The sequence below is a fragment of the Anticarsia gemmatalis genome, chromosome 17 (genome assembly GCF_050436995.1).
Source record: "Anticarsia gemmatalis isolate Benzon Research Colony breed Stoneville strain chromosome 17, ilAntGemm2 primary, whole genome shotgun sequence".
Classification (NCBI taxonomy): Eukaryota; Metazoa; Arthropoda; class Insecta; order Lepidoptera; family Erebidae; genus Anticarsia; species Anticarsia gemmatalis.
Window position 1 is genome coordinate 2958266 of NC_134761.1, and position 25219 is coordinate 2983484.

At 33.5% G+C, this 25219-nt stretch overlaps 1 protein-coding gene across 7 annotated transcripts in view; it reads left to right on the plus strand.

Moving 5' to 3' along the window:
• Nucleotides 1-25219, plus strand: part of Trpm (transient receptor potential cation channel, subfamily M) — a 274621-nt gene that overhangs the window by 140316 nt on the left and 109086 nt on the right. For all 7 annotated transcript variants that reach the window (XM_076125470.1, XM_076125471.1, XM_076125474.1 and 4 more), the window contains one exon: nucleotides 18345-18427. In XM_076125470.1, the coding sequence (XP_075981585.1) occupies nucleotides 18345-18427 (83 nt within the window). The remainder of the gene's footprint in view (nucleotides 1-18344; nucleotides 18428-25219) is intronic.

Consider the following 25219-nt stretch of genomic DNA (forward strand, 5'->3'; position numbering starts at 1 on the left):
AATATTTTAAAGTAATATTTCGGGCAAAAAGTAAAATAAAATTGGTGACTGTTGTTTAATCAATAGGCTCGCCCCCTATGCCGTGGGATTTTAGTGCTGAAATATGGGTGTATATTATACACCTCTTCCGATACTTTCCGATATTATAAAAGGTTTGATATTACACTCGTAACTATGGCTAAATCTTATTACACAAACATTTTCACAGTCAAAATGTATCTCAAATTAATACAATTCTACGAATACGACTGATCTAAGAACTTGTACATGTCAAGTGTATAGACATTTCACTGAGTCTACTCCAGACAGAATATCAAGTACTGACAATGAGATCAATTACTGTAATGAGGCTACGTTGAAGATAACAATTGAGATTGTAATTCGTCAACTGTGTTACGATATTATTTTGTAGTGCATTAGTATTGAAGATTTCATTGATTGATTTATTATTATCTGTACCGTTATTCTCTACCACTAGCAACTACCGACAACCGGCTAACTATTGAAAAATGTTGTACAATGTACAATCTTATTTTATGAAACTATTTTGGCAGTACATTTTAAACGTCAAACTCTCGATACTCGATAGTTCCAATTGTAGAGAATCGTGCTACCTTTCTATCATTTGAGGCATTGTGTAAGTGAGTGGCTTGCAATAAATTGTAATTTAAAACGCATAAAAAACTATCATTCCGTTTTATGGTCGATCGCGTCCCGAACTTAAAAATTGGGTGACGAAAATTAGTAGAATAGGCCCTCAGACTTTATTCAAAATGTCTATGTGTTGTACTTTTTCACCCATTACGAAAAAGCTACTTCTACGTTATTTAATGGGGGCCCATGTATGGTTTGATCGTTTATTATTTATTTATCTATACTTAACAATTATTTTCAATTAGAAACAATATCCCGCTATATTAGTATCTTCGATGATAATTTTTAACAAAATATCACAATACAATTTTCGTGCCGTGACAAACTTTGAACCAATGGATTTACATTTTAGTCTTTCTCTATTCGGCACTACCTACCAATACGTAAGGCCTTCGATACGATCATCAATTACGAGACAGGAAGCAAGCCCGGGGGACCGACAGTCATCGTCGTATTGTCATGCATCAACTATGATTATTGCTCTCTCTGAAGCGTAACGATGTTGGGTTATTGCTTTATACACAGATACATACATGTATGTGTGTTTGAAGTATACAAACGTTGTTGTTTGTTTAATAGTTTACTGCTTCATTTGTTAGAAAACTACTTAATCTTAGACATGTAAATCAGTTTTTAAAAGATTTGATACGATACGAAGATATGATATAATACGAAGATACGAGTTACGGATTGTTTTGCAAAAAATATTAAATTTGGCTTGTTGTAATTATAGCTAGAAGTTTTTTCTATAAGAGATACAATATCAATCATTTGATCGTTTTGTATAATAATGTATTTATCGTTGTTTTATTGCAAAATTCAATCATATAAAGGTGTGTAGGCATTTTCTGCCAGTCTGCCAGTCTCCCTTGCGATAATGCAGTGATTGAAAGAAGTAGGTGCTGAAAAAATAAGGGAAAAAAACTAGTGTAGTTTGGAATTCTACATCAGAAGAGACGAGAATAATTTATCAAAACTAAAAAAATGCACTTATTTCTTACAACAATTGAAACTAAAACTAACTACCCTAAAGATTCTTATCGACAGTATAATAGGTATGACGTCACATACATAACTGTACATACTAAGCGTTCATTTGTCATAATACATTGAACAATCTCTCACAGGCTCGACTAATTTCCCCTGACATCTGGGGGCACGGAAGTGCCCCCGCAAGTCGAGCAAAAAAAAAGCGGCACGGCCGTAACATCCTTTTCTCGAAGCAATTCGGGCTATTTTTGACACCCCTATAATTTCGTTGTGGATAAAACAGGAAGCCTGGATTTTCAGCAACTAATCAGTAATTGTATAAACACGGTATATTTAAAATTTCAGTCAATTTGAACCAGTAGTTTAAGAATGACAACTTGTTAAAATTTAGAATTTTGTCACTCACTGATTCACTGACTCACTGACTCACCGATCATCAAAAGTCTAAGGTACTTCTAGCAGACTTAGAAGCTTAAAATTTAGAATACATATAGGATTTAGTGTCTTAATCATGGGAAAAATCTAATATTTTTTAATTTCGATCCAGTTTTTTAAATACACCAACTGCAACAATAACTTTGTAATCCTATATAAATGTATAAGATTACAAGGTTATATTTGCAGTTAATGATAATTCATTACACAGTAATAATAATTGATTACTGTAGAAAATAAAATAAATAGGTACCTACTATATGAGGCATAACGGGAGGGGGTAAAGGGTGGGTAAGGGTGATTAGCCCATGAAACTTAACAACATTCCCATAGGAAAATATGTTGAATTATGAAAAAAAAACGTCTTTCCATACAAATTGGACTTATGTTCGCTCTACAAAAAGAAGTGAGATGCCATCAAAAACATTCTGTAAAAACCTCAAGTCTCGCCGTAAAAAGTGGTGAGATCTATACAATACCAAGTCGATTAATCTATTTAGTCTCTACTGAAAGGACCTTCTGTCTTAAGTTATTACGTATGTTATTATCATGCCAATTAAAAAAAAATACCTTTAAAACAAATAGATCGACTTGGTCATCGCAAGAAAACACAAATTCGCCATTAACATTTCAGGAGCATTAACTTCTCGTCGTGCTGTGTAGTGTGATACATACTAATAATCAAATCATGCGATGGCCAGGTCGGTCTATTTGTTTTAAAGGTATTTTTTTTTAATTGGCATGATAATAACATACGTAATAACTTAAGACAGAAGGTCCTTTAAGTAGAGACTAAATAGATTAATCGACTTGGTATTGTATAGATCTCACCACTTTTTACGGCGAGACTTGAGGTTTTTACAGAATGTTTTTGATGGCATACAATTTGTCGCCGTCCAATTAGCTACCAACACCTTTTCATTAAAACTGTGCAGGTTACATGTGAACTTTTTATATTAATGAGAGGAATCCTGAGTGACTTGTCCTTACAATATTACGTAGTCTTTATTCTGAAACTAGCTTTGCGTTTCCAAAAATCCATTAAATTTTTGCGTGACGGAACTAACTTTCGCATTTATAATATTAATAGGATAAAGGTATACCCATTAAGAATGTTATTGGAACCATTTTTTAGATCTAGATACACGTATCATAATTTAAAAATTAAAGTATATTTACCTAGTTGTTTATTTCTCGACGTTTCAGCAAAATAACATCAGTTTTAAACGCAAAAATATTGAATTATCTGTCTGTGTAGAAGTGTAAAATACATTTTAAAAGTTTCTAACTAACATAGTTTCGTATACCAATAGTACTGAAACATCAACATAGTACAGCAAAAAAGTAGGCTTTATTCTTCCTATATATTTAAAGGCTTTTACTCCTAAAAGCCTACAAAGCAGTTCTCAACAGTTAAGGAACTTTATTCATCATTTCATTGTGTTGATATCCAGCGGTGCTCAAACTTTGCACGCCACAGCAAGTTTGCCCCCCACTAAGTTGTAGTTCGTAAATCACTTGCCGCTGCTTGAAGCTAATTTAGATTAGACTAGACTCGTTGAGATTTAGATCTAGTAAGAAGTTTAGGATACATGTGCAAGATTTTTTGAAAGTCTCATTCGTTTTTCTTGATGCCTTATGCTTTCTGCTTTTTAATGGTTACTAACGAAGAAACAGTGGTACAAATATATATAAGAATAGGTATTAAATTAACTGGCAAAGTTTAGATTTTAACAAGGTTTTTGGCAATCATAATGGATACTTGTGCGGAATCCTCGAGCTAACTCAAGAAAAATGCTTCATCGCGTCAATGTTTGCGTAACATTCATAATTTAAATTAAATTCATAATTTGGTCATTATTTAAACCTCTTTAAGTACCTTAATAATTCTGCTAGTTGGCTAAGTAGCTACTGTTCATAATAAAAAGATGACAGCGTACTTTGTTATCTTTATTCAGTATCATCAATATTAATATATAATAGAATACGGGAGAGGAGCTCGTGGCTTAGTTAACAACAGCCGGGCGGATTGATCTCTGAGGTTAAGCTATGCTTGCCGAGTTTGTTCTGTGGATGGGTGACCATCTTATACATATCGAGTTCCTCCGTGTTTCGGAAGGCACGTTAAATTGTGGGTCCCGGCTGTCATTTTCGAAGATCTTTGACAGTCGTTAACAGTAGTCAAAAGCTTGAAAGTCTGAAAACCAGTCTTACCGAAGGGTATCGTGTTATAACCCAGGTATTGGGTTTTGGAGGTCAGATAGGCAGTCGCTCTATGTAAAACAATGGTATCCAGCTGCATCCGGTGAGACTGGAAGCCGACTCCAATATAGTTTAGGACAAAGGCTAAGCCAGGTAGAATACGGGAATTAACGCGAACACGCATTTACCTTAAAATGCCTATCGTTTCGGCGCGGCTTGCACTCGCCGTGGTCGCAGGCTGACTCTGCCGGTAAAATGCGTGTTTGCGTTAATTCCCGTATTCTATTATACATTAAACATGCAACGCGAGAGTTTAAAAGTTATGATCATCCATATTATTGCAATTTGGAAATCCCATCCCCAATGTTTGAGAAATACAATAATATGAGAATTTACGACCGTCCGCCGGGGCACGGTGGTCAATTCATTGTCTTGGGAACATCACACGCGTGCCAATAGCCATAGTTCAAATAACTAGTGACAGGATACCTTGACGTGTGTTGTGGACTGCGAAGAGCTATTAGGACTTCATAATGGAGTGACTTTGATTAAGGTTTTGTAAGGACTAGATTTGCGTGAATTTTGTTTATACATCTTTAATTTTATAGTACTTTGTCACCCGAATTGCCATTGATACCCTAAAAATGAGATCTTCTTTCGATAGGTGTAAATCTTTAGGAGGATTTTTGTTTAGATGAAGGATAACGTAGGTTGAAAAAGCGAATGTGTATTAAATATTACTTACCTACCTAAAAATTCATTTTAACTTGAACCTTAGTTTCTATGTATGTATAAGTAATCAATATGTAAAACTAAATCGAATTTTGAAAACAAATAACACCTCAAAAATCTTTCTCAAAAATTTTTCTTCAAAGATTTTTTTTCTTTTTTCCTAGTGTGTCAAACGTAAAGAAAAACTGTAGTTCGTTAAAAAATTCTGGCACTAGCCTTTGCAAGGTTCGTTAGAAATATAAACTCTAAAAAACTGAATTTGTAGAAAAAATAACATTTCTATTTCACAAAAAGTTCTCTTAATTTGTTTGAGTCCTTAATTTAGCTGTGAAATCTGGTTTATTTAAACAGTGGATCTCATTACTTTATTTAACTTAAAAATATACCTTTAAATAGCCTTTTTACGCCTTTTCATTTCAGTATTTATTTTTATGATTTAGATTTTCCCAAGGGGTATTTACTTTTGTGATTTAAGATCTTAAATGCAATAAAATGCAATTTCTATTTCAGTTGTTTAATGTTTTTTAATAGCCAGTATAAATACTAGTAGGAGTTGAAAATGCATAAGTTTGCCTGTCTGTTACGGCTTAACCGCGTAACCAATTTTGCAAAGACGCAGACATAGACCCGGCTCCGTAGGCATACTTATTATCAAAACGAACCTGTAAGCGGCTGAAACTTCTGTCGAGAAATGTTGTATAAAAATCGGATCAGCGCCTCTAGCGGGCGGCGTAGGAACTATTTTTGCAGTACATTTGAAATGTCAAATAAACCGACTGTAGAGAATCGCACAACAGAAAATTAAAGTTATTTCACCTTGGTCTGTTAGTTTGTCATATGTTAGTACTAATACAATTTACCTACAATCCTCCATTTTCTATTTTCCCGTGACAAATATCACCCAGTTATAGTGAAACACGTCAATATAAACGGTTGACTGTACAAAGACCGAGGGTCCTCCACGGATGCATGATACGTAATTGGACAGCTTATTACGTGACGGTGTAACGGCGGCCACTGAGGTCATGTTACGCGTCGGTGTAATAGAGAATGGATTGTGGTATTTTCTGTTTGTGGTTTAGCTAAAATGGAGAATATGAATACAGAATTATCTACTACGTGTAGATTTGATTAGGTCCTAAGCAAAGCTTTAAATTTAATCTTTGTATTTAAGGCCTTGCTTGTTTCTCTTTGCTTAGGGACCAAAAAATGTTTTTTTTTTATTTATGGTATATTACTTAATTAAACTTGAACGGTATTAGTTTCATTACACTTGAAACTTGTTCTCACGAATATTTTTCTTTTTGAAGTGATTTTAACAACAATATTTTCTGCAGTTAAAGACCTTAACTTTCGAAGATTTACTTACCCCCGGTTTCTGAGGTACATTTAGCTGAGTAGTTTATCTATTTAATAGCGTTTTTTTATATGAGTTTAAACGCTAAGTATTGACTACGGGAGGTTAGTGACAGTAATACATAAGTATAACATAAACCGTATACTTCCTTTATTCGTGACTTCTTTTTATAAAGCTCCTTTTTGCTCCTGATTCGGGAACATTACTAAGCCGAACTACCTTTCCTAAAAGTAGTTAAAATTATTCCTAACTTTGTCATAATTCTAGCACAGATGCGCCCTAATTTCCATGCAACTATTTTAAATGAGCTTTCTCCAAGCTTAACTGTTTGAAGCAATCCAAAACCGCTTTTCTGTGAGCTTCATATAAGGCTTTCATGCGAGGCTTTGCGTTCGCGGCGGAGATGGCCGAATGCAGCCGAATTTAGCCGAAGCTACCCGATGCTGCAGCGGTGTGCCTCTTGTTCTAGAGTAATGAAATTCTGCTTTTGAAGGTGTGAACGAGCGAACGAACTCTCTTGAGACTTGCAGTACATTTTAATTAATTTTCTAGTCCTTTTGTTTGGTTAAATCTAATCTATGTTGTGGTTTTTAGCATTTTTGTGGCTGTAACTTTAGTTAGAAGGTTTAAAAATAAAATGAAATTGAAACTCTTATTAGATAGATAATAGATAAATAATTAGAATAAGAAGAATAAGAATGAAAACTGAATTATTCCCTAAACCGTGTTATATATTTTTTTTATGTGGAAAGGCGTTATTAATATTTTAAAAATATATATATTTTTGCCTAAAACCTATAACTACCAACTTTCAGCAAATTGGCTGATAAGCTCAATTGAAATATTTTCCTCTACACATAATTCAATTCACATAACATAATATATATTTCATAGTAAATTCATTCAGTTCAAATTAAAGCAGTATTTTGTATGCCGTCGGTTTTCCTTTAATAATATATGAGTTGGCTAAATTTCCACCGGGAACACCTCTCATGTATTATTTTTGCTCTCACAATACCTTTGACAAGTATTTTTCACATTTTATTTTGTAAAATTGAGCCAAGTTAGTTCACAATAAAAACTGCAAATTGCGTATTTATTTACAACATCAATCATAATTGATGAAACATGCAGCAAGTACTCGTCAAAATCATGCTTTCCAAACAGCGTTACGTAACGCTTTTCGTTGCTTTCTGTAGGCGAAAAACGGCAAACCGGAGCAATTAATGAAATTATAAAAAGAAAGAGGCCTATACTCAACAGTGGGTGGATACGGGCTGATTAGATAGATAGATAAAAACAAAAAGTTTAGTAATTTCATTATTCTTCAATCTAGTTGCAAAAATGTTTGATGCATAAATTATATAGTTGTTAGACTTGTAGTAACTTGTAAATGGCAAGTCTACTAACACTACTGATACCCTTGTTTGAAACATTCTTCTCTTGATTGATTGAGATATGGAATGTTCAGTGCCTCGATTCTCTTCTACTATCGACTACCGACAACCGAACTGTCATCGAGAAATTTTGAATGAAAATCTGATCAGCGCCTCTGACGGGTGTCGTAGGAAACATTTTGGCAGTACATTCTTAATGTCAAAATTTCGATAGCTAGCTGGTTGTCGGTAGTCGATAGTGGTAGAGAATCGAGGTACTGTAGTCAATTTTAAAGTGGCGCTGTCTTAATCTTAACATTATTATTATGTAATCCTACTTCATCTAACTTGGCTCTTAACACTGCCGCGTACCAAAACGTTCCCATACTCCCAAAGTATTTCAAATTGAAATCCTTCATATCTCAAAGGCTTTAAGTTAAAACAAACAACTTAATCTTACACAAGTACATACTTATTTTACTTAACAATACAACTTCAACTGACAAGTGAATAAGGAACTTGAGATTGAGAGAACAAAGTTTAATTTTGAGTGAGAGTTTGTGTTAGGACTTGAATGAGTTGTGTTATATGATGATTTATTTGCGTCAGTGAACTGAGAAAATTGTATAGAATTCTACAAAGGTAAGTTTGCCTTTGATATGTGTTTTGTAACGTATATTGTACCATATAATAACAATTTGTTCTCCCGTTAATGAATTTTAAGGCTTTATTTACATAAATGTCTAATTCAATTATTCAATGTTCGAACCATAAATTCTATTTGTCAACGTCCAAGCAATTCTGTCTTGTGATTTTCATAAAATTAACACACTCTTTTACATCTAAATCATTCTGCTTCCACATATATTTTGCCTATAATTTGTGGAGAATCCAGGGATATTTTACTTAATGATTGCACAACTGATTTTTTACACAACTGACTTTTAGATTTCTAATAAAAATTAAAACGTATTTCTCATCACTACCTACATCTATAATGCCTTTAAAAACTGCCTAGAAAGAATTTTCCTCACCTGTCTTTAACATCTCGTTACAAAAAGGAGACACGAGAAACAGAGATTATATCGTTACATTGTCTATTTATAGACTAGATGGGATTAGTGAACTTTCACTCCCTAGAGTGTAAGTTCGCTAAGATACTTAGTAAGTCTGTTAAAAAGCGAAAGTTTGTGAGAAGAGATGTTTGTTACTTTTTTACGTAATAACTACTGAACGTTTTTGTTGAATACTCAAACTATAATGGTTTGTAACAAAGAAATAGATAATTTTTAAGTGAGAACAAAACCATGTTAGTTCATAGGTGTAATAAATATGAATTTCTCAATTATACACAAACCACATACTAGCAAAATGTGACACGCAATATCCAATGGATTTTATCAAATTCTTTAACTGGTTTTGTACTTAAATAAAGTCACAAAACGCTGGTTTCCTTTATAAAAACCTATTTAAAAAAATCAAAAATAAATGCTATTTACATTTTTAGGTGAAGAAAGACTTTGTTTACGTCTATTTTTGTTTCTTTTCAGTTTACAAAGTTTAATTCCGTAGGGAGTGGAATGTCTGTCGCTGACATTCAAAGTTTGTCGCAGTTATTTATCGAAGGTGTTCGAGAATTTTGTTAAACTTGATTCTGAGAATAAAACAAAGGGCTTTAGTGATATGAAATTTTACGAATTTTTAGTAAGATGAAAACTTTATGTCTTTATTGCTAAGTTCTGTGATTGAGTCTCATGTAAAAATACTAGTTCGGAATTTTATCACATTTTAAACTACATTTATAGGGCTGAATTTTTCATAGCTTAATAAATTCTAATCTCAGGATGACTCAGATGTTTAGATCATAACTAATCAGTATAAAAGTAATTATGGTTGCTTTCTCGGCTAAACTACAAAATTCATTTCACCAAATCGGAAAACTGGACTAGCTCTACTACTAAAAAGTGGGCAACTTTAAAAAAAATACATCCATTGAGCGATGCTGCATTTTATTACATTTAAATGAAGTAACAACAGCAGAAATTGTATTTCAATTGTAAATAAGTAATGAATTTCTAGTTTCTCCGAAATACCTCGTGTATTTAGTTGCAAATGCGTTGCCGTTAGTGTAGATGGTTTATATATCTATGTGTAATTCATTCCTTTGTGTTAACTATGTATAATAATGTATATATGTGGCGTGTGCAAAGCTTCGGCACTGTCTTGTGGATTTAGTATATGTATATGTATAAGCAAATACTAGGATTTGATTTAATTTACTGCTTACATAGCAGACGCAAATCTGGAGGGCTCAGCCCTATTTGGTATCCCAATTCACAACTATAAGATACTATTCAGTACATTGTTTTTTTTATAAGTGTTATCAATACACTACAGGCAGCATTGTGTGGGAATTCATAATACAATACATATGGCTCGAACATCGTTTTTGAGAGTTAAATCAAAATAAAATAATTTATCGATTTAGGCCAAATATTGACACTTATGATACTCGTTTGAAATACCTTTCTTCAACTTCCGTTAAACTTAGAAACCCAGTTTATTAAAGTAATGTGCCTACTATGATTTTAAAACAGTTCTTATTATTAAGGGACATCGCACTGTGACTGTAAGCCCTGCAGGTTGTATTTAGTCAGCATAGTCATTTAGAGGTATGTAGGATCAGCCTAAACGCAAGGTTTCATCATTCCATCGATTATATTGACAGTCGGAAAAACCAGAACCTATAAAACAAAACTAATATACTACCTTAATTTCACCTTATAAAATGAAGGAATTTTATAAAACAAACTTGTGAATAGACAACCGCCAGTTCCAAGGAATTACAAAACCAAATTCAATTTCCTCAGTCATAAGCTTAAGTGCCACAGTTTTGCGTTATTGCAGTACAAATTGCGTCGCTTGCACAATATAGTAGTCATATTTACAAGTGGGTTTCTCCAAGATTGTACACAGCCAGGTGGCAAGCGGCCAGAATAAAACCTTGGCAAGAACTTGGAACAAAGATGGAGTAAGCAGAGGTCTTTGACCTTTCTGCAGATGATGAAAGATATAAGTTCAATATTTACTATTTTAACGCTAAGGGACATTCGCGTTCAAGATTTCATCCCTAATTTCATCCGCATGGGGGCTGAACTTTAAACAAAAGTTTCCCTCATATGATTCTTGTTCTTAAATTTAATCTTAATCGATACAAGGGATTTACTATAAAGTTCTAAAAAATAAACAAATTTTTGTATTGTAAACCAAGTTATTTTTTCAACATTACCTACTGCATGGAGTAGTTTTTAAAAAAACGGCATGCACTATTATTTTCTATCCCTCTGAATATCAGTTTCATAGCTTGTGAAATTCTATATACAGATTTTCCCGTGAAAGCGTGCCTAACAAGCAGATGACGTTTTCTTCTCACTGCTTTTAGTTCATTATGTACTAGTTTCTGCCGACTACTGTATTTGCTACATGTATGAATTTTAATAAAACAAAAGAAGTTTCTAGGAATTGCTTTAAGTTTGTTTCTTTGGTATTTGACTAACCTAATGGCAAGAAGTCGAGATTCTATCTTTGAACAATCAGGTGCAAAAGTCGCCAAACAGTTTTCATTATCCTTTGTTCTGTAGCATGCAAGCATTTTCAGGAAAAGTATTTTTTTAACGACAACTTCTACACTAAGAATTGCTCTTGTGTCGCGGGGACTTTTAGAAACATACAAACAACGGACACTACGTTCATTATTGTTAATTGTCATCAATTTTACGTAACATTAATAAATAATGTATATAATGTAAATAAATTTGAAAAATATTGTGTTGTTCAGAGAATGTAGTTAAATTTAGGTATGCAACATTTCTGTAATTGAATGTAAATATGAGGAACATTTATAGTACCACAAATCTTTTCACTGGTGTACTTAACTTTTGTAATCAGTTGTCGTTCGTTCATTTCGCCATAATGAGTCTCTCATTTTACCTTTTTTACTGGATCTAGTCGTCATTAAGACTCGCTCATTAGAAATGAATAATTCATACATCGCGGGTGACTCAAACATGCAAATGACGGAAGCAACTCACAGATAGAGTCAAAACAAGTCTGTGTAGGTCTTACAACCTTCAGCGGGATTTAGAGCAATTAGTGCAAGTATGTTTTAATTTTCATTACTTCTGAAATCAATGATACATCGATAAATTAAACTCAAAATGGTAAATTTTGTCTTAGAAAGTTTTTTATTATGATTTGAGCAAGGATTTAGTACGATTTTGTGCGTGTTATACTCGGAACCAAGACACATATTTTATTTAATAACTCTTTATTAGTTGGAATGTTTACTATAAGAAATAGAACCTAACTCACTGTACAAGTACAATCTAATCAAGTGGGTGCAAATTAACCACTAAGGTTTCTGAGGTACATTTAGCAGTAGTTTATGTATTCAATAGCGTTTTTTTTAAATGAGATTCAACGCCATTGAATAGATAAACTACAGTTAAATGTACCTCAGAAACCAGGGGTAAGTAAACCTAGGATGGACTGCTAGTGTTCCCATCTTTTAAGATACCATCATACCTCTTGCAATTGAATAAAATAAAATATAACTTGAAAATGAAGTAACATCCCACTAACGTAAATTATATCCTAAGCCATTGATCCCTTTATACAGCGCCAGAGGATTTGTTTAGATCAAAAAATGTCTATAAAGTTTTTTAAATTATTTTCCTTTATGGCACCATAAAATTCTTTACTCCCCTGCGGTATCTTAAAGGCTAAACAATTCAGAAAGCTATAAACAAAAGTCGAGAAAAATGATGAAGTAAGGCCTCTGACAATCCACGCTAGGGCAAAAAGAGCTTATTACGATGGCTTTAAAGAACTAGTTTTTCTAAATACGTTTAGTGTTATTTAGTAAAGTTTTAAATCAATGCTTAGTAAGTATACTAATAGCCTTTATAAAAAGTTGTGAAAAACTGCAAAGTTGTGAAAAATAAAAAAAAATATTTGAGTGTTACAATTTGTCGGATATGAGTTTATTACTGCAGTATTTGTGGAAAGTTGTAGGAAAAATTTAATGATTAATGCGAACGCGCATTTTACCTGGGAATGCCTGACATTCTTGCGCAGGTTGCACTGGCCGTGATCGCATGCTGACAGACTATAACTAAGATATCGCTTACGTCTCATAAGAGAGAATGGGTCAAAATTTTACCCGTTTTTTGTAACATTTTTCGTTGCTACTCCGCTCCTAATGGTCGCAGCTTAATGATATATACCCTATAGCCTTCCTCGGTAAATGGGATATCTAACACTGAAATATTTTTTCTAATCGGACTAGTAGTTCCTGAGATTAGCGCGTTCAAACAAACAAACAAACTCTTCAGTTTTATAACATTAGTATAGATTGACGCGGTTGAAATTTGATATGATTATGACCTTTAGGACTCTTTAGAAAAGTTCAACTATTAGTACTAAGAATGTCAAAATACCAAAAATCTTAGAAGAAACCTGTGTAAAATATTCCTAATGTATATTTGTATAAAAAGTTTACCGACAGAACAGACGGATGGAGTAAGTAACAAATTCTTATTTAACGTGTGTTGTTTGAGGCGAAACTCAGGGGTGTCGTCAAAACTTGCATGTTTATACTGTTTATCATCCCTTCACGGGACATTAACATATTTGCTAATGTTGTTTCTTCCGCAGGAGATTAGGGTTTCCAATATGAGCAAATATTTTTCGTCAAAGTTTCTTAAAAATATTTTAAGTAGAGTTTAAGATTTTTTTTTCAAAGCCAACTCCTACTTCAATTCATTTTTTTTTCAAGAACGTTTGCAAACATATAAACGTCGTATTGATGGATGACATACATTTGTTTCTTATGGAATCGAACGTAGATAGGACAAAGAGGGTAACGGCAGCAACCATAACCACTACGCCCCAAACGTCTTTAAATATTCAAATTTGTCAAATATTTTACTAAGTTATATCGATTTTACATAAACACTTCGTGCTTGGTGTAAAACAAAAAAATAACTCGATTATTATTACTCTACGACAATTATTTATATCTATTTATCTATAATTAAATCTCTTTATCAATCCATTGAATTAATATACCGGTAATGATCTCAATAATGTTCTATCCCGGTGGATCGGTAGTGGGTCGAGAGGGATTAATCTAGCAGTTATATTTAGACGTAGCTAGTACTTTCATTAAACAGCATCCTGGTCGCGATATTAATGATATCAATCACTTGGGGAACGAAAATGAAAAGGGTATACGTAATACTCAGAGATCTATGAAGTACTTACGGCTTCATATTTAAGTGTAAGATTAACTATCTGCTAGAACTCTATCTGAAAAGTATTTTTTTTAAATCCATCACTGCTCCACTGCGGGTCTCCTCCTTAACCGGAGAGGGGTTAGGCTTTGAGTCCACCACGCTGGCCAAGTGAGTGCAGGTTGGGCACTTTGCAATCCGTCAAGAAATGTATTAAACAATTTTTAGGCAGGCAAGGAGTCAGTGATAATTATTTGTTTTACATATATAACTTTGAAAAGTCATAGGTGTGTTGCCTCGGGTTCGAACCATAGACTACTTGCGTGGGAGGTGCCAACTTATAACACTCGACTGTCACTGCTTTTGATAAGCTATTTGATAGATATTTAGAAGTGGTTAAACTGGGTCTCTGGTATGATAAATAAATCACATTTATAAGTGTTCGTCTATCATACGCTAAATTCTGTCTGCGACTTTCGGTCTCATGTCTAGTAAGTACCTTCGTTTCGAGGAAAATATTATCAACTTGTTTCCACCTAAATTTTGCCTGCCATTTCTAGTGTGGAACGAGGTTAATATCACAGTAGCTTCGATCATTAGTCACTTGGCTTGAGCACAAATTACGAGCGCCACGGATCCATTGGGCGACGATCATTCATACGTTGATTGCTTGTTGATGTCGAATTGCGACGTGTGTGACGGCTTGTGGGACACGTAATTGGGAGTTAAATACGTTTTTATGTTTCGTCACTGTAAAATATTTACTTAAGCTTAAATAGACTGCTACGGTTTTAATTACAACTTTATCACAAAAAATTAGAAGCTTTCCAATAATTAAAGTGGCAGCAAGTGCATGCAAACGACTGCCAAATTTTCCCCTGATATGCTTCATACTTTTGAGAAGTGGTGAAACCAATAAAATAAGTGCTGCCATTTTTATCATAGGAATATAGAACTCTTGATATTTAACTTTGATTTTAGTCAAAAGTTTAGTACCCATTTAATGACCTCAAATTCAATGATCTAAATCTAGATCATAACTTAACTTAACACATCTATTGCATTTCTTATTTAGCATCTATTTGCATTTTGAATTTAATGCTCTGAGATGTTTTAAGGACAATTTTTCTACCTTTTTCCCTCGAACAACACATCACACAATACGAAAAAGAATTTCAAAAACTGTCACCCCTGTAACGGGAATCTCGTAATCGTTTGTTTGTCTGGCAGCCATTACACATGACAATAACTACAAACGATTATGACTGCCAATATGTCTGCTTATTATCTGCGAACTTATGTACTGTTCGTTAAATATAATGTGCTTGTCTTCTGCTAACCTTATTAACTTCAATATATTTAGTTAATTGTGTTGGGTAATGTTTTGTCTCGTTTTGGCTGAAGGATTTTGAGAAGGATAGAAGTTTTGGCACAAAGCTCTTATTTTAGGATAACTAGTAAGTTATGGTTTAGACGAGTGAATATAAGCACTATTCTAGCTTTCACTAACGTTTCACTCGCTTGATAAAGTTGTTAGGAATAAACTGATCTGCCATTTCCTGAGTGTTTTTTCAAAAGGTTTTGTTCTTAAGTTTGGTACTGGATCCGAGCAATATTTATAGGTAAGCATGACTGAATTAAGCACATACGGTTAATATAAATAATACCAAAATCGGTAATTATGGAATAGATTTTATTTTCCCGGTACAAAATCTTGACAGAAAGTGCCAAATTAATTCCCCATTGGGCACATAATCCAAATTTAATAGGCAGCGGGAGTAGCAAATTAAACAAACTTTTTATAAGAAATAACGACTGAAAAAACTCTTCAATTTAATGTTAATGGATCTCATAATAGTCTATTATCAATTTGTTACAAAAACTTCCGGATACCGTAATTTTCGAGTTAACTTTTACAATATTTTTCCCTTTTGCCGCCCGTGAGGAAGCTAGCGGAAAAATTTTGTTGTGTAAGATTATCGTTAAAATTAAAGTACGTAGAAAATATGGAGATTGAAAGACCGATCGGGTAAGAATTAATTCGCTTTTTGGTATGTACCAATTTACAGATATTATGTTATGATGTTAATAACTGCCTGAAAAGTGCCTGACCCTTGCGATAACAGCAAGTTTTTGTATTAATTTAGTTCTAAACTATCTGTGCACTTAATTTCATTAATATCACTTCAGTAGTTTTGGTATAATTGAGTGTAATAAAAACAGTATAGATATATTTATTTTCACACCTAAAAAACATTAAAAAAAATATGAAAAGAAAACTTTTTTGCAATACCTCACGAAATCAAAAAAAGTCCACAACAAACACACTGTTACGGGAACTGCAAATAAATAAAATTTCCATAACACGTTGACTTTCCGATAAAATTCATACAATACACGATTCGCGGAATCTAACACAAATAAATAAATTGTGTATAAGTGCTTACATTCGGTATTGTCCGCGCTAACACGTTTGCCCCTCGTTTATATTTATGACACGGTATTTTCAATATTCATATTCGATTCTATACAACGTGAAAGCTAGAGTAGTTTTAGAAAAAAACAAACTAATGTGCGCGCGTTCAAATCAAAGTTTCATCCCCAGTTCCGGAAATTCGGCGGTTGACTGAAAAACAGTAACCTGTGTTTTTATAATGATAAACAAAATAATTATTTATGTACCGAGTACAATATCGACTTATTACGCTTTAAATCAAAACTAGAAACTACGTAAAAGTTTGTATTTAAAATTGTTTACTAGTTATTACTTATATTTGTTGGACCTTATTCCCATTTGGCCTAAGAGCCAATAAATGCATTCATTTTATTCGTTTATTGGCAGCAAAAGCTCGTGACCATGATCGGTGTAGCTCGATCGATACTTTAGGTAACAAAGAAAGTAAAAAACCAGTTTAGAATTAATTAATAATAATAAAAATGATTTATTTAACTCCACAAATTAGAAAATATTGACTGAAAAAACATTTAAACCTACCATAAAATACCTGAAGAAACAAGTATAACAAAGGCATATTTTATTAAAAAACACAGAGTCATGAAAATATAACATAGTACAGTCAACAAACCACGGGTCATTGACTCCGAGACTGAGAACAATATTTCCGTGTAGCGCCGTCATCCAAGTAATATATCGAACGAAATAACAAAGGTCAAACACTTGATGACTGAGCGTTTCTTTGTTCCAAATGTGATGTGAAATTGGACTGAATTGTGAATTTGTCACACTTGGATACAGGCAAAAATTGTGTACGAGGGAAGTCTGTATGAAAAGTAATATTTCTACTAAAACTGTTGTTCCAACAGCTTCTTGTCGATTTTGACGGAATAATGCTCTACTTGGTTAAAATAATTGTGTACACACGCATCCACTATTAGTAAAATCCTGCGTTTTATAAGAAACTAAAAGCTACATTATGAAAAATATGTATTTGTTTACGGCAATGCACACCAAGTGCCTATACCATAAAAGCAAAAGTCTATTACGCTTTCAGGACTAAACCACGAAATATTTTTTTATGTACAATTTAAAATAAATAAATTTAACCCATTTATGTCCCACTGCTGGGCCTTCTTCTGTAATCCGGGAGGGGCTAGGCCTTGAATCCATGTATATTATAGTGTATATTCACGAATAGATGAACATCGTTACTTACCAAATTCCTGCCCTAAAACCTCCAACAATAATAACATACAAAAGTACCACGACAAGTTGCAAGCAACTAACTTTACCCTGTACAGGAACTTTAGTTCCACTAATTTTTCTCCCAAGTACAGCAGAGGGTAAGTTGCTATTGGTTATTCAGTCGCCAGTCTCTCGGGGAACTTTACCCCACTTTCCTTGGCAAATTGATGATCGAAGCCAACTATAAAATTTGTGTATATCGCTCATGGTATGTACCAACTTGGTACCCGTTTTACAGACCCAAGGGAGGTTTGAACAAAATACATTTTAGGTTGTTGACCTGTGAATTTTTTTTCAATTTGACCCATTTTTTTCTTAGGTTTTTGGCTGTACCTCCGTTTTAAATTGAAATGATAAAACTTTATAACTTTGTCTCGCATTACCGAGAACAAACAATTTTCGGTTGTTGATGCGTTAAACGACTGTAGTCGCAAACTGCCATCAATCGTACTAAAGGAAAAACTTGGTTCGTGCGAATTCCGCGTTCGTTATTTTAACGAATCGTGGCTTAACCCGGTTATTACTGTTACTAAACTAAAATTATTGTTACTACTGTGTCCTATATGGAATAATACTAATGTTTGTTTGTATGTTTGTTGCAGAAGACTACTCGCAGTTGGATAGAGACCACATTCCATAAACGCGAGTGCAAATACTTCGTGCCCAGCGCTAAGGACGAGCATGTGTGAGTACATATCTATAAGCTACCTATACATATATTATAGGAATAAATGTATAAACATATTTGACTATAGATTACATAATATACAAGCCATGTCTTGCCGATGACGATAACAAACATTTTTTGTCTGTCTGTGTGTCTTTTTGTTTTCCGGTGTTATTCTTTACACGGGTTTGTCTATGTAAATAGGACTTTTACTGAAAAGAGAGCAAAATATTGATACAGTATTCTTGCAAAATTTATAACTTGTACACAAATGTTTGTAACCAGGGAAAACGCTAAAATAAAGCATAAGTAATCGTTATAAACGCACAGCACAGCTACTGAATAATATATTACAATATCAGACGTCCAAACCTCTTACACCAAGTTTACTCAAGAAAATACTATTATTTATCCAGCCTGATTTTACAGGAAAGTACAGCTTATTAATAACCAACTAATTTCACAAAGTCTTCAACGTCAATCACTCAGCAAACAAGTATCAGTATCATTCCAATCAGAAACTAGATACAATTTCAACGAGTATTTATCTCCATACCATGCAGAAAGGAATACATTACACGGCTTTTATGAGCCAATATCAATAAAACGATACAGGCTACGGGAGCGAACAAAAATGTATCGCATCGTACTCGCTTCCGCATAATATTACCATTCGAATTTTTAAATCGAACGGGTGGATTTAAATAATGGATGTTTGAAGAATTTTGTACGAGAAAGGGTAAAAGTGGGAAGGTTTTATAATTTTTCGAGTGAAGGAAGATTGTGTTTGTGTTATATTGTTTTGTTTTTTATATGGTAACTAGCGGACCCGACAGACGTTGTCCTGTCTACACGTCTTTAATTTGAAAATTTTAAACTTTTTTTAATAATCTAAACCATTCTCAGAACCCCTTGAACACACACAAAAAATTTAATCAAAATCAGTCCAGTCATTTAAGAGAAGTTCAGTGACATTCACACTTACAGAAGAATTATATATATATAATTCGTTAAATTAAATAAAGCGTTAAATTACCATATATATATATATATATATATATATATATATATATATATATATGGTAATTTAACGCTTCGGTTACATTGTAAGGCTTGCTACACACATATTCGGCGGATAGTGTTATAAATCCAAACATTTTAGTAAGTAAGCTTAGGGATGGCTTAACTTTTAATCTGACTAGTAATAAAATATATGAAATTGAACTAAACTTAATAAGAATTTTACAACTGCTTAAACCGCTAAGCCATAAAATGTGAAAGGTTAAATATCAAAGAAACTAAGCAAAACTAAGAAATATTTATTTTACTATTCCAGTTATTAAAGATCTCCATACTAAACATAATAATCGGTACAGTGGTTTTAATGAAAACGTGAACGCTTCTGTCATTTTACTGTAACCTCATGTCAGACAGACAGACAGACAGGCAGACATTTTTTTATTAAATAATAATCTAGTAAATACCCTGTCTGAAACAGATCTCCAAGACTCAATAAATAAGCCGCAACACGATCCTTCTTGAACAAAGTTAATTATATCGCGAAGTAAATAAGTATTAATTATCAAGATAACTTCGTTGTTGCCAATCAGAGATGAACGGGAAATTAATCTGTTTGTTTAAGACCAGACGATGAATACAAACTTATGAAGGTGTCTGTTTACCGTTTGATAAGACGGTTTCAATTTGTTATTTATCAGCTCTAGTAATATAATAAGGTATGATATATAACTAGATGGGGAACTGTAGTGCATAAGACATTAGTGAGTGTCAGGTTTACGAAGACGAATCTATGGAGCGGATCAAGCTCCTTAAAAGTTATCGGGCAGAGCTGTCTTCTATAAATAGCTTCCTCGGTACTTCTTGATACCTCAAAAACTAAAAACCGAATAGAAGTTTTTGCGACCACGTATAAAGTAACACATAGTTTATTTTTGGGTTTGAAATCCTTCTACGGAGACAAGTTATTCTTGAATAACATGGATAGTCCGATTCTTTACTACTATCGAGTATACACAACGGGCTAGCTACCGAACAATTTTGTATGAAAATCTGATGACGTCGTTGAACCTATTTTGGCAGTACAATTTAAATGTCCAACTCTCGATACTTGATGGTTCCAATTGTAGAGTATTGCGCTAATGTCTGCAGAAATATGGGTTAAAATCGTGTACCTTAACGAATAGAACCTACCACATTGCTTTCAAATACAATCGGAATATTTGTATAATTGGTTGTAGTGTGGAGTTAACTACGTCCGTAGATATCGACCGTTTATTATTATTGTAACGTGTTGCCCCGACCCGGTTACTACTGTATATTGTTCAGGAATTGGGCTGGGTCACGCCAGACTTGTTAACTTAACTAGTTTCCACCTGTGGTTTTGTAAATCACAACTATTTTTATTTAAGACATCACGAGGTTTAAATATGTTTTTTTTCCTTAGCTTCTTTGAGTGTCCAACTGCTGGGCAAAGGCCTCCCCCCTTCCCTTCCAAATCCCCTTATCGACGACAAGTTTCGACCAGTCCTTTTCAAATGCGCCCAGTTCATCCCGCCATCTCTTTTTAGGTCTCCCGCATCTGCGATGATTTTAGAATAAAATATACTAATGAAAAATACATATAATCATTCCAAAAATGCAAACAGACATGAAACGAGATGTGTCCTCCTTTTTGAAATAATTTGCCGGCCCAAAAAAACCACTTATCCTAAATCAATGATGTATCATGGAACCTACTTAAACTAATTACAGATGACTTAAATAATTACTCTGGGTGGAATACAACCCGCAACTACTCGTCGCAAGAGAAATAACATGACATCCAACTTAACCACTGGGTTATATTATGTTTCCCTCTCTATACCTATTAGAACATACTAAACTATCAAAACAATCTTGTATTATTCTCTACCAAATCCTTAGTATGCAAGCATGATGTTGTCTCACTAAATATTCTCTGTAATAAATCTAAACTGTGTAATCTTGGGATCATGAGCAGCTTGTGCTTCCGTCTATATAATTCACGATGACAATCATTGTGCTGTATTATTCAGGCTCTCGTGCATATCTTAAGGCTTTGTTATATATCTGACTAGCTGACGCGCGCAACTTCGCTTGCGTCACATAAGAAAGAATGAGTCAAAATTTTCCCCGTTTTTGTAACATTTTTCACTGGTACTCTGCTCCTATTGGTCGTAGCGTGATGATATTATAGCCTATAGCCTTCCTCGATAAATGGGCTATCTAACACTGAAAGAATTTTTCAAATCAGACCAGTAGTTCCTGAGATTAGCGCGTTCAAACAAACAAACTCTTTAGCTTTATAATATTAGTATAGATGATGAAAATCATTGTGCTGTGTTATTCAGGCTCTCGTGCATATCTTAAGGCTTGGTTATGTATCTGATGAGTCGGCGACGCGACGGCGATGCGACGCAAACGTGACATTTTAGTCTGTTTTTTTTTTTCATAATCATGTGGTTAAAACATGACAATAGGTACTGCTTATATTTTTTTTTGTCTTTTAGCCTTAATTAGTATTTCTGATGGGTAGTTTTAGGAATATTCTACTAAGAATACGTATTGTCTGTATTTTTTATAAATTACAAAGTTCGATTAAAATTCACTGTAAAATGTACTATTATGACTAGGGTGTTCGAATTTAACACAACTTCTAGCAAATATTTTCAGTCGTTAAAAAAGATATATATTTTAAACCACTTGTTAAGGACTGTTTATATGTATAGTAAGTATACATTTTATGCCTAAATTGAATGCCAAATAGATCTAATTTCCACACTATTTCATAGCAGTGTGAGACAAGTTCTAATTGCAAGTAAGTACAAATATGAGTGGCGGGTAGTTAGCTAACTAGCGGCGGAGTTAGTCTGCAACTTGTTCACTTCAGGCGGTAAACGTCAAACGTTTTAGCAGGAAACTGAACGTTTGCGATGAAATAGTTTTAGAGTAATATCTAATTTCAGAGATTAATTTGACGTTAACTCCTGAAATAACTAAGTGTATACACTACTTAATTTGCCTGAGATGTGTTAAGCAAAGTTAACATTAAAAACTTGGTTATGTAATACTTATTTGAGTTTGAAAGCGATTACAATTTTAATATACCTTATTTGTTGCCCAACGTTGAGACCAAATTACATCGACTGTGGCAATGAACCATTTTATAATTTAATATTAGGTGAACAAATCGCTAGATAGAAAACTTAAAAAATAAATTCGTAGTTCTTTGCATACAGAGATTACTAATAAATGAATCATTTCACATAGGACATTCACAAAATACAGTCTATTTCTATACTACTTTTACTTTTCACACAAATTCTGCAGAGAGTATAACTCAAAACGAAACCTTATTATTTTCGCAAATTGTTAAAACAATTCTAAACATATAAACAATACAATTTGCGCAAATGAGCTGCACTACAATAACGTGTAGTTTAGTGCAACTTCAATAGTAACAGCTCTATACAGCTCCCGCGGGCGGTATTAACAGCTCGTTGCAGTGTTTCAGAACTCCCAGCTTTTATAACAGTAAATAAATAGGAATGTTATTGTTTAATTAAGTTTGTTTACTACTACAGGTTTTACAAGGTAGCACAAAACTTATTTCAGTGTAACCAACATAACGCTTAACACCTACTATCTTATTTTCGCTCTTGGTCATTGTAGTGGATTCGTGGTTTACTCTTTTCCTTATTCCAGGATAAAACTCGTGCCTATTATGGGATAGAAATGAAATTATCGTGTAATGAAATGGGTTAAATTTATATTTGTATAAGTAGGTTTTGGTCGGAAAGTTCTTACGCGAACGTAAAAGAATCTGAATCAAGGAATTCATCGAATGTCGCCTACATTTGTTGTTCGTAAAAAGATTATAAAAGTACAATAATGGCTGGACAATTAATTTCGTGTTAGAAAGCGTTAACTTAACTTTCATTATAAGAACCTAGAAAGACTACCAAGCAATACATCAGCTGAGTTTGATTAGAGGCTTGGCAAAGACGCCATCACTTGGCAGTTGTGCCAAGTCTATCTCACATTCATCAACATTAACCGCAGAGTGTGTCGCCGTCTTTACGACCTGCTACTAAGTTAGGGCTGCCAGATGCCCCGGAAACTCCAGAAATACAGGAAAATTTTCGACTTATCTCATGTCCTGTAATGACTGTTCCGACTGTTAGCAAAATAATGATTCAAGCTATTACTTTATTTTTTGTAAAGATCTGTTTCTCGCTAACATTCGCTTTTATATCGTAGGCAGATGTAGGAACCTAGAAACAACTGGCACAAAATACAAGCGGACCCGTAACAATTATTTATGGATCGTACTAATATTTGTTCCATAAAGAAACTGACGTAACATCCCAAGCCCCTGGCAAATAACTTAAACACTGCGCACAGAGGTAGTCTGATAACAATACTTAATATCATAAAGGCTTAGGGAAAATCTTTTCCCAAAAATGACCATGTCTCAATCATAAGAAATCATAAAATCATTACAAAATTTTGTTCTACCTCTCTGGTGGCAAACAAGCACAAGTCAATCTGGCATCCCTAAGTAGACATCTCATAGCAGTCCCACTGTTTAGGGCCGCTACAAACGAGAGTGTAAAATCTCAGAATATTTTATGTTTTACTACGTCAGGTCAATGTTGTTGATGTTGTGAGATGTAAAGGTAACGACAAGCCAAAGTTTTGAGTTACATTTTTTATGTTTCAAGTTCTTTGTAAAGACAATATTGTGTGTAAAATTCTTGGCTGTGCTTAATAAATACTTACACTCACTTAGATGAGGCAGAGACGAGTGACAATTTTATATTTAAAGTTCTTTGTAAAGTTAATTTATTGTGGGTAAAATGTTTGGCTGTACTTACTTACAATCTTAAGACTAACACTTTTTTTAATTTATACTTGAAATTTAGCTTAGTTAGGTTAGTGGTCGGTGGTGTGAGTGGGTTGAAAAGATTTGAAATGAACTACGTTTTTATGTTTCATCGTAAAGTATATCGATAAAACTCACAAAAAATCATGCACTAAAGATTAACAAATATTCCTTTTTGTTCTAACACCAGTGTGTTTTCTACAAATTATTTAATTTTTTTCATTTGTAAATGCTCTTATTCAATTAGATTTTCTCACACAAAACCCTTATCACTCTTGTGAAACATCAAACATAATAATAGAAAGAACAATCACAAAACATTATTTGCTAGCTTTTATTAAATTAGTAGAAAACGCAAGACACCTCACTCAAAAGCCTTAAACAAATACAATATATTTGAGACCAAGTCTTGATTAAATACTCTCGTATTTCTACAGTTTACGTTTCAAATATATGTCTTAAATACAGTTACAAGCTCGCATTGCTCACAACGGCCACGGCAGTAAATATCGTGCTTAAATCTTTGATATTTTAGTCTAATTTTAATGAATTATAACAACAAAATTTTCAGCAGGCATTATCATTCATAACTTATCTTTGTCTCATAGACGCTCATTAGGGGCCCATAATTAGAAGAACACAGGAGTTTTATACGAAAATTTATATTTCAACCCAAATAGTGATAAAAACCATGCAAAATGTGAGCAAGTATTGGTTTCCTCATTTATTAAGAGTAGAAAAGGACCCTTTGATTCTTTAAACTTGATATCAACTTTTTTTGGCAACAAACCTATTGCAACTCTATTTTCCAGTGAAGTCCTGATAAGCGCTTTTGTCAAAAGCAATCACTATTCTTTCAATCGGATAATAATCATATCAAAATCCTG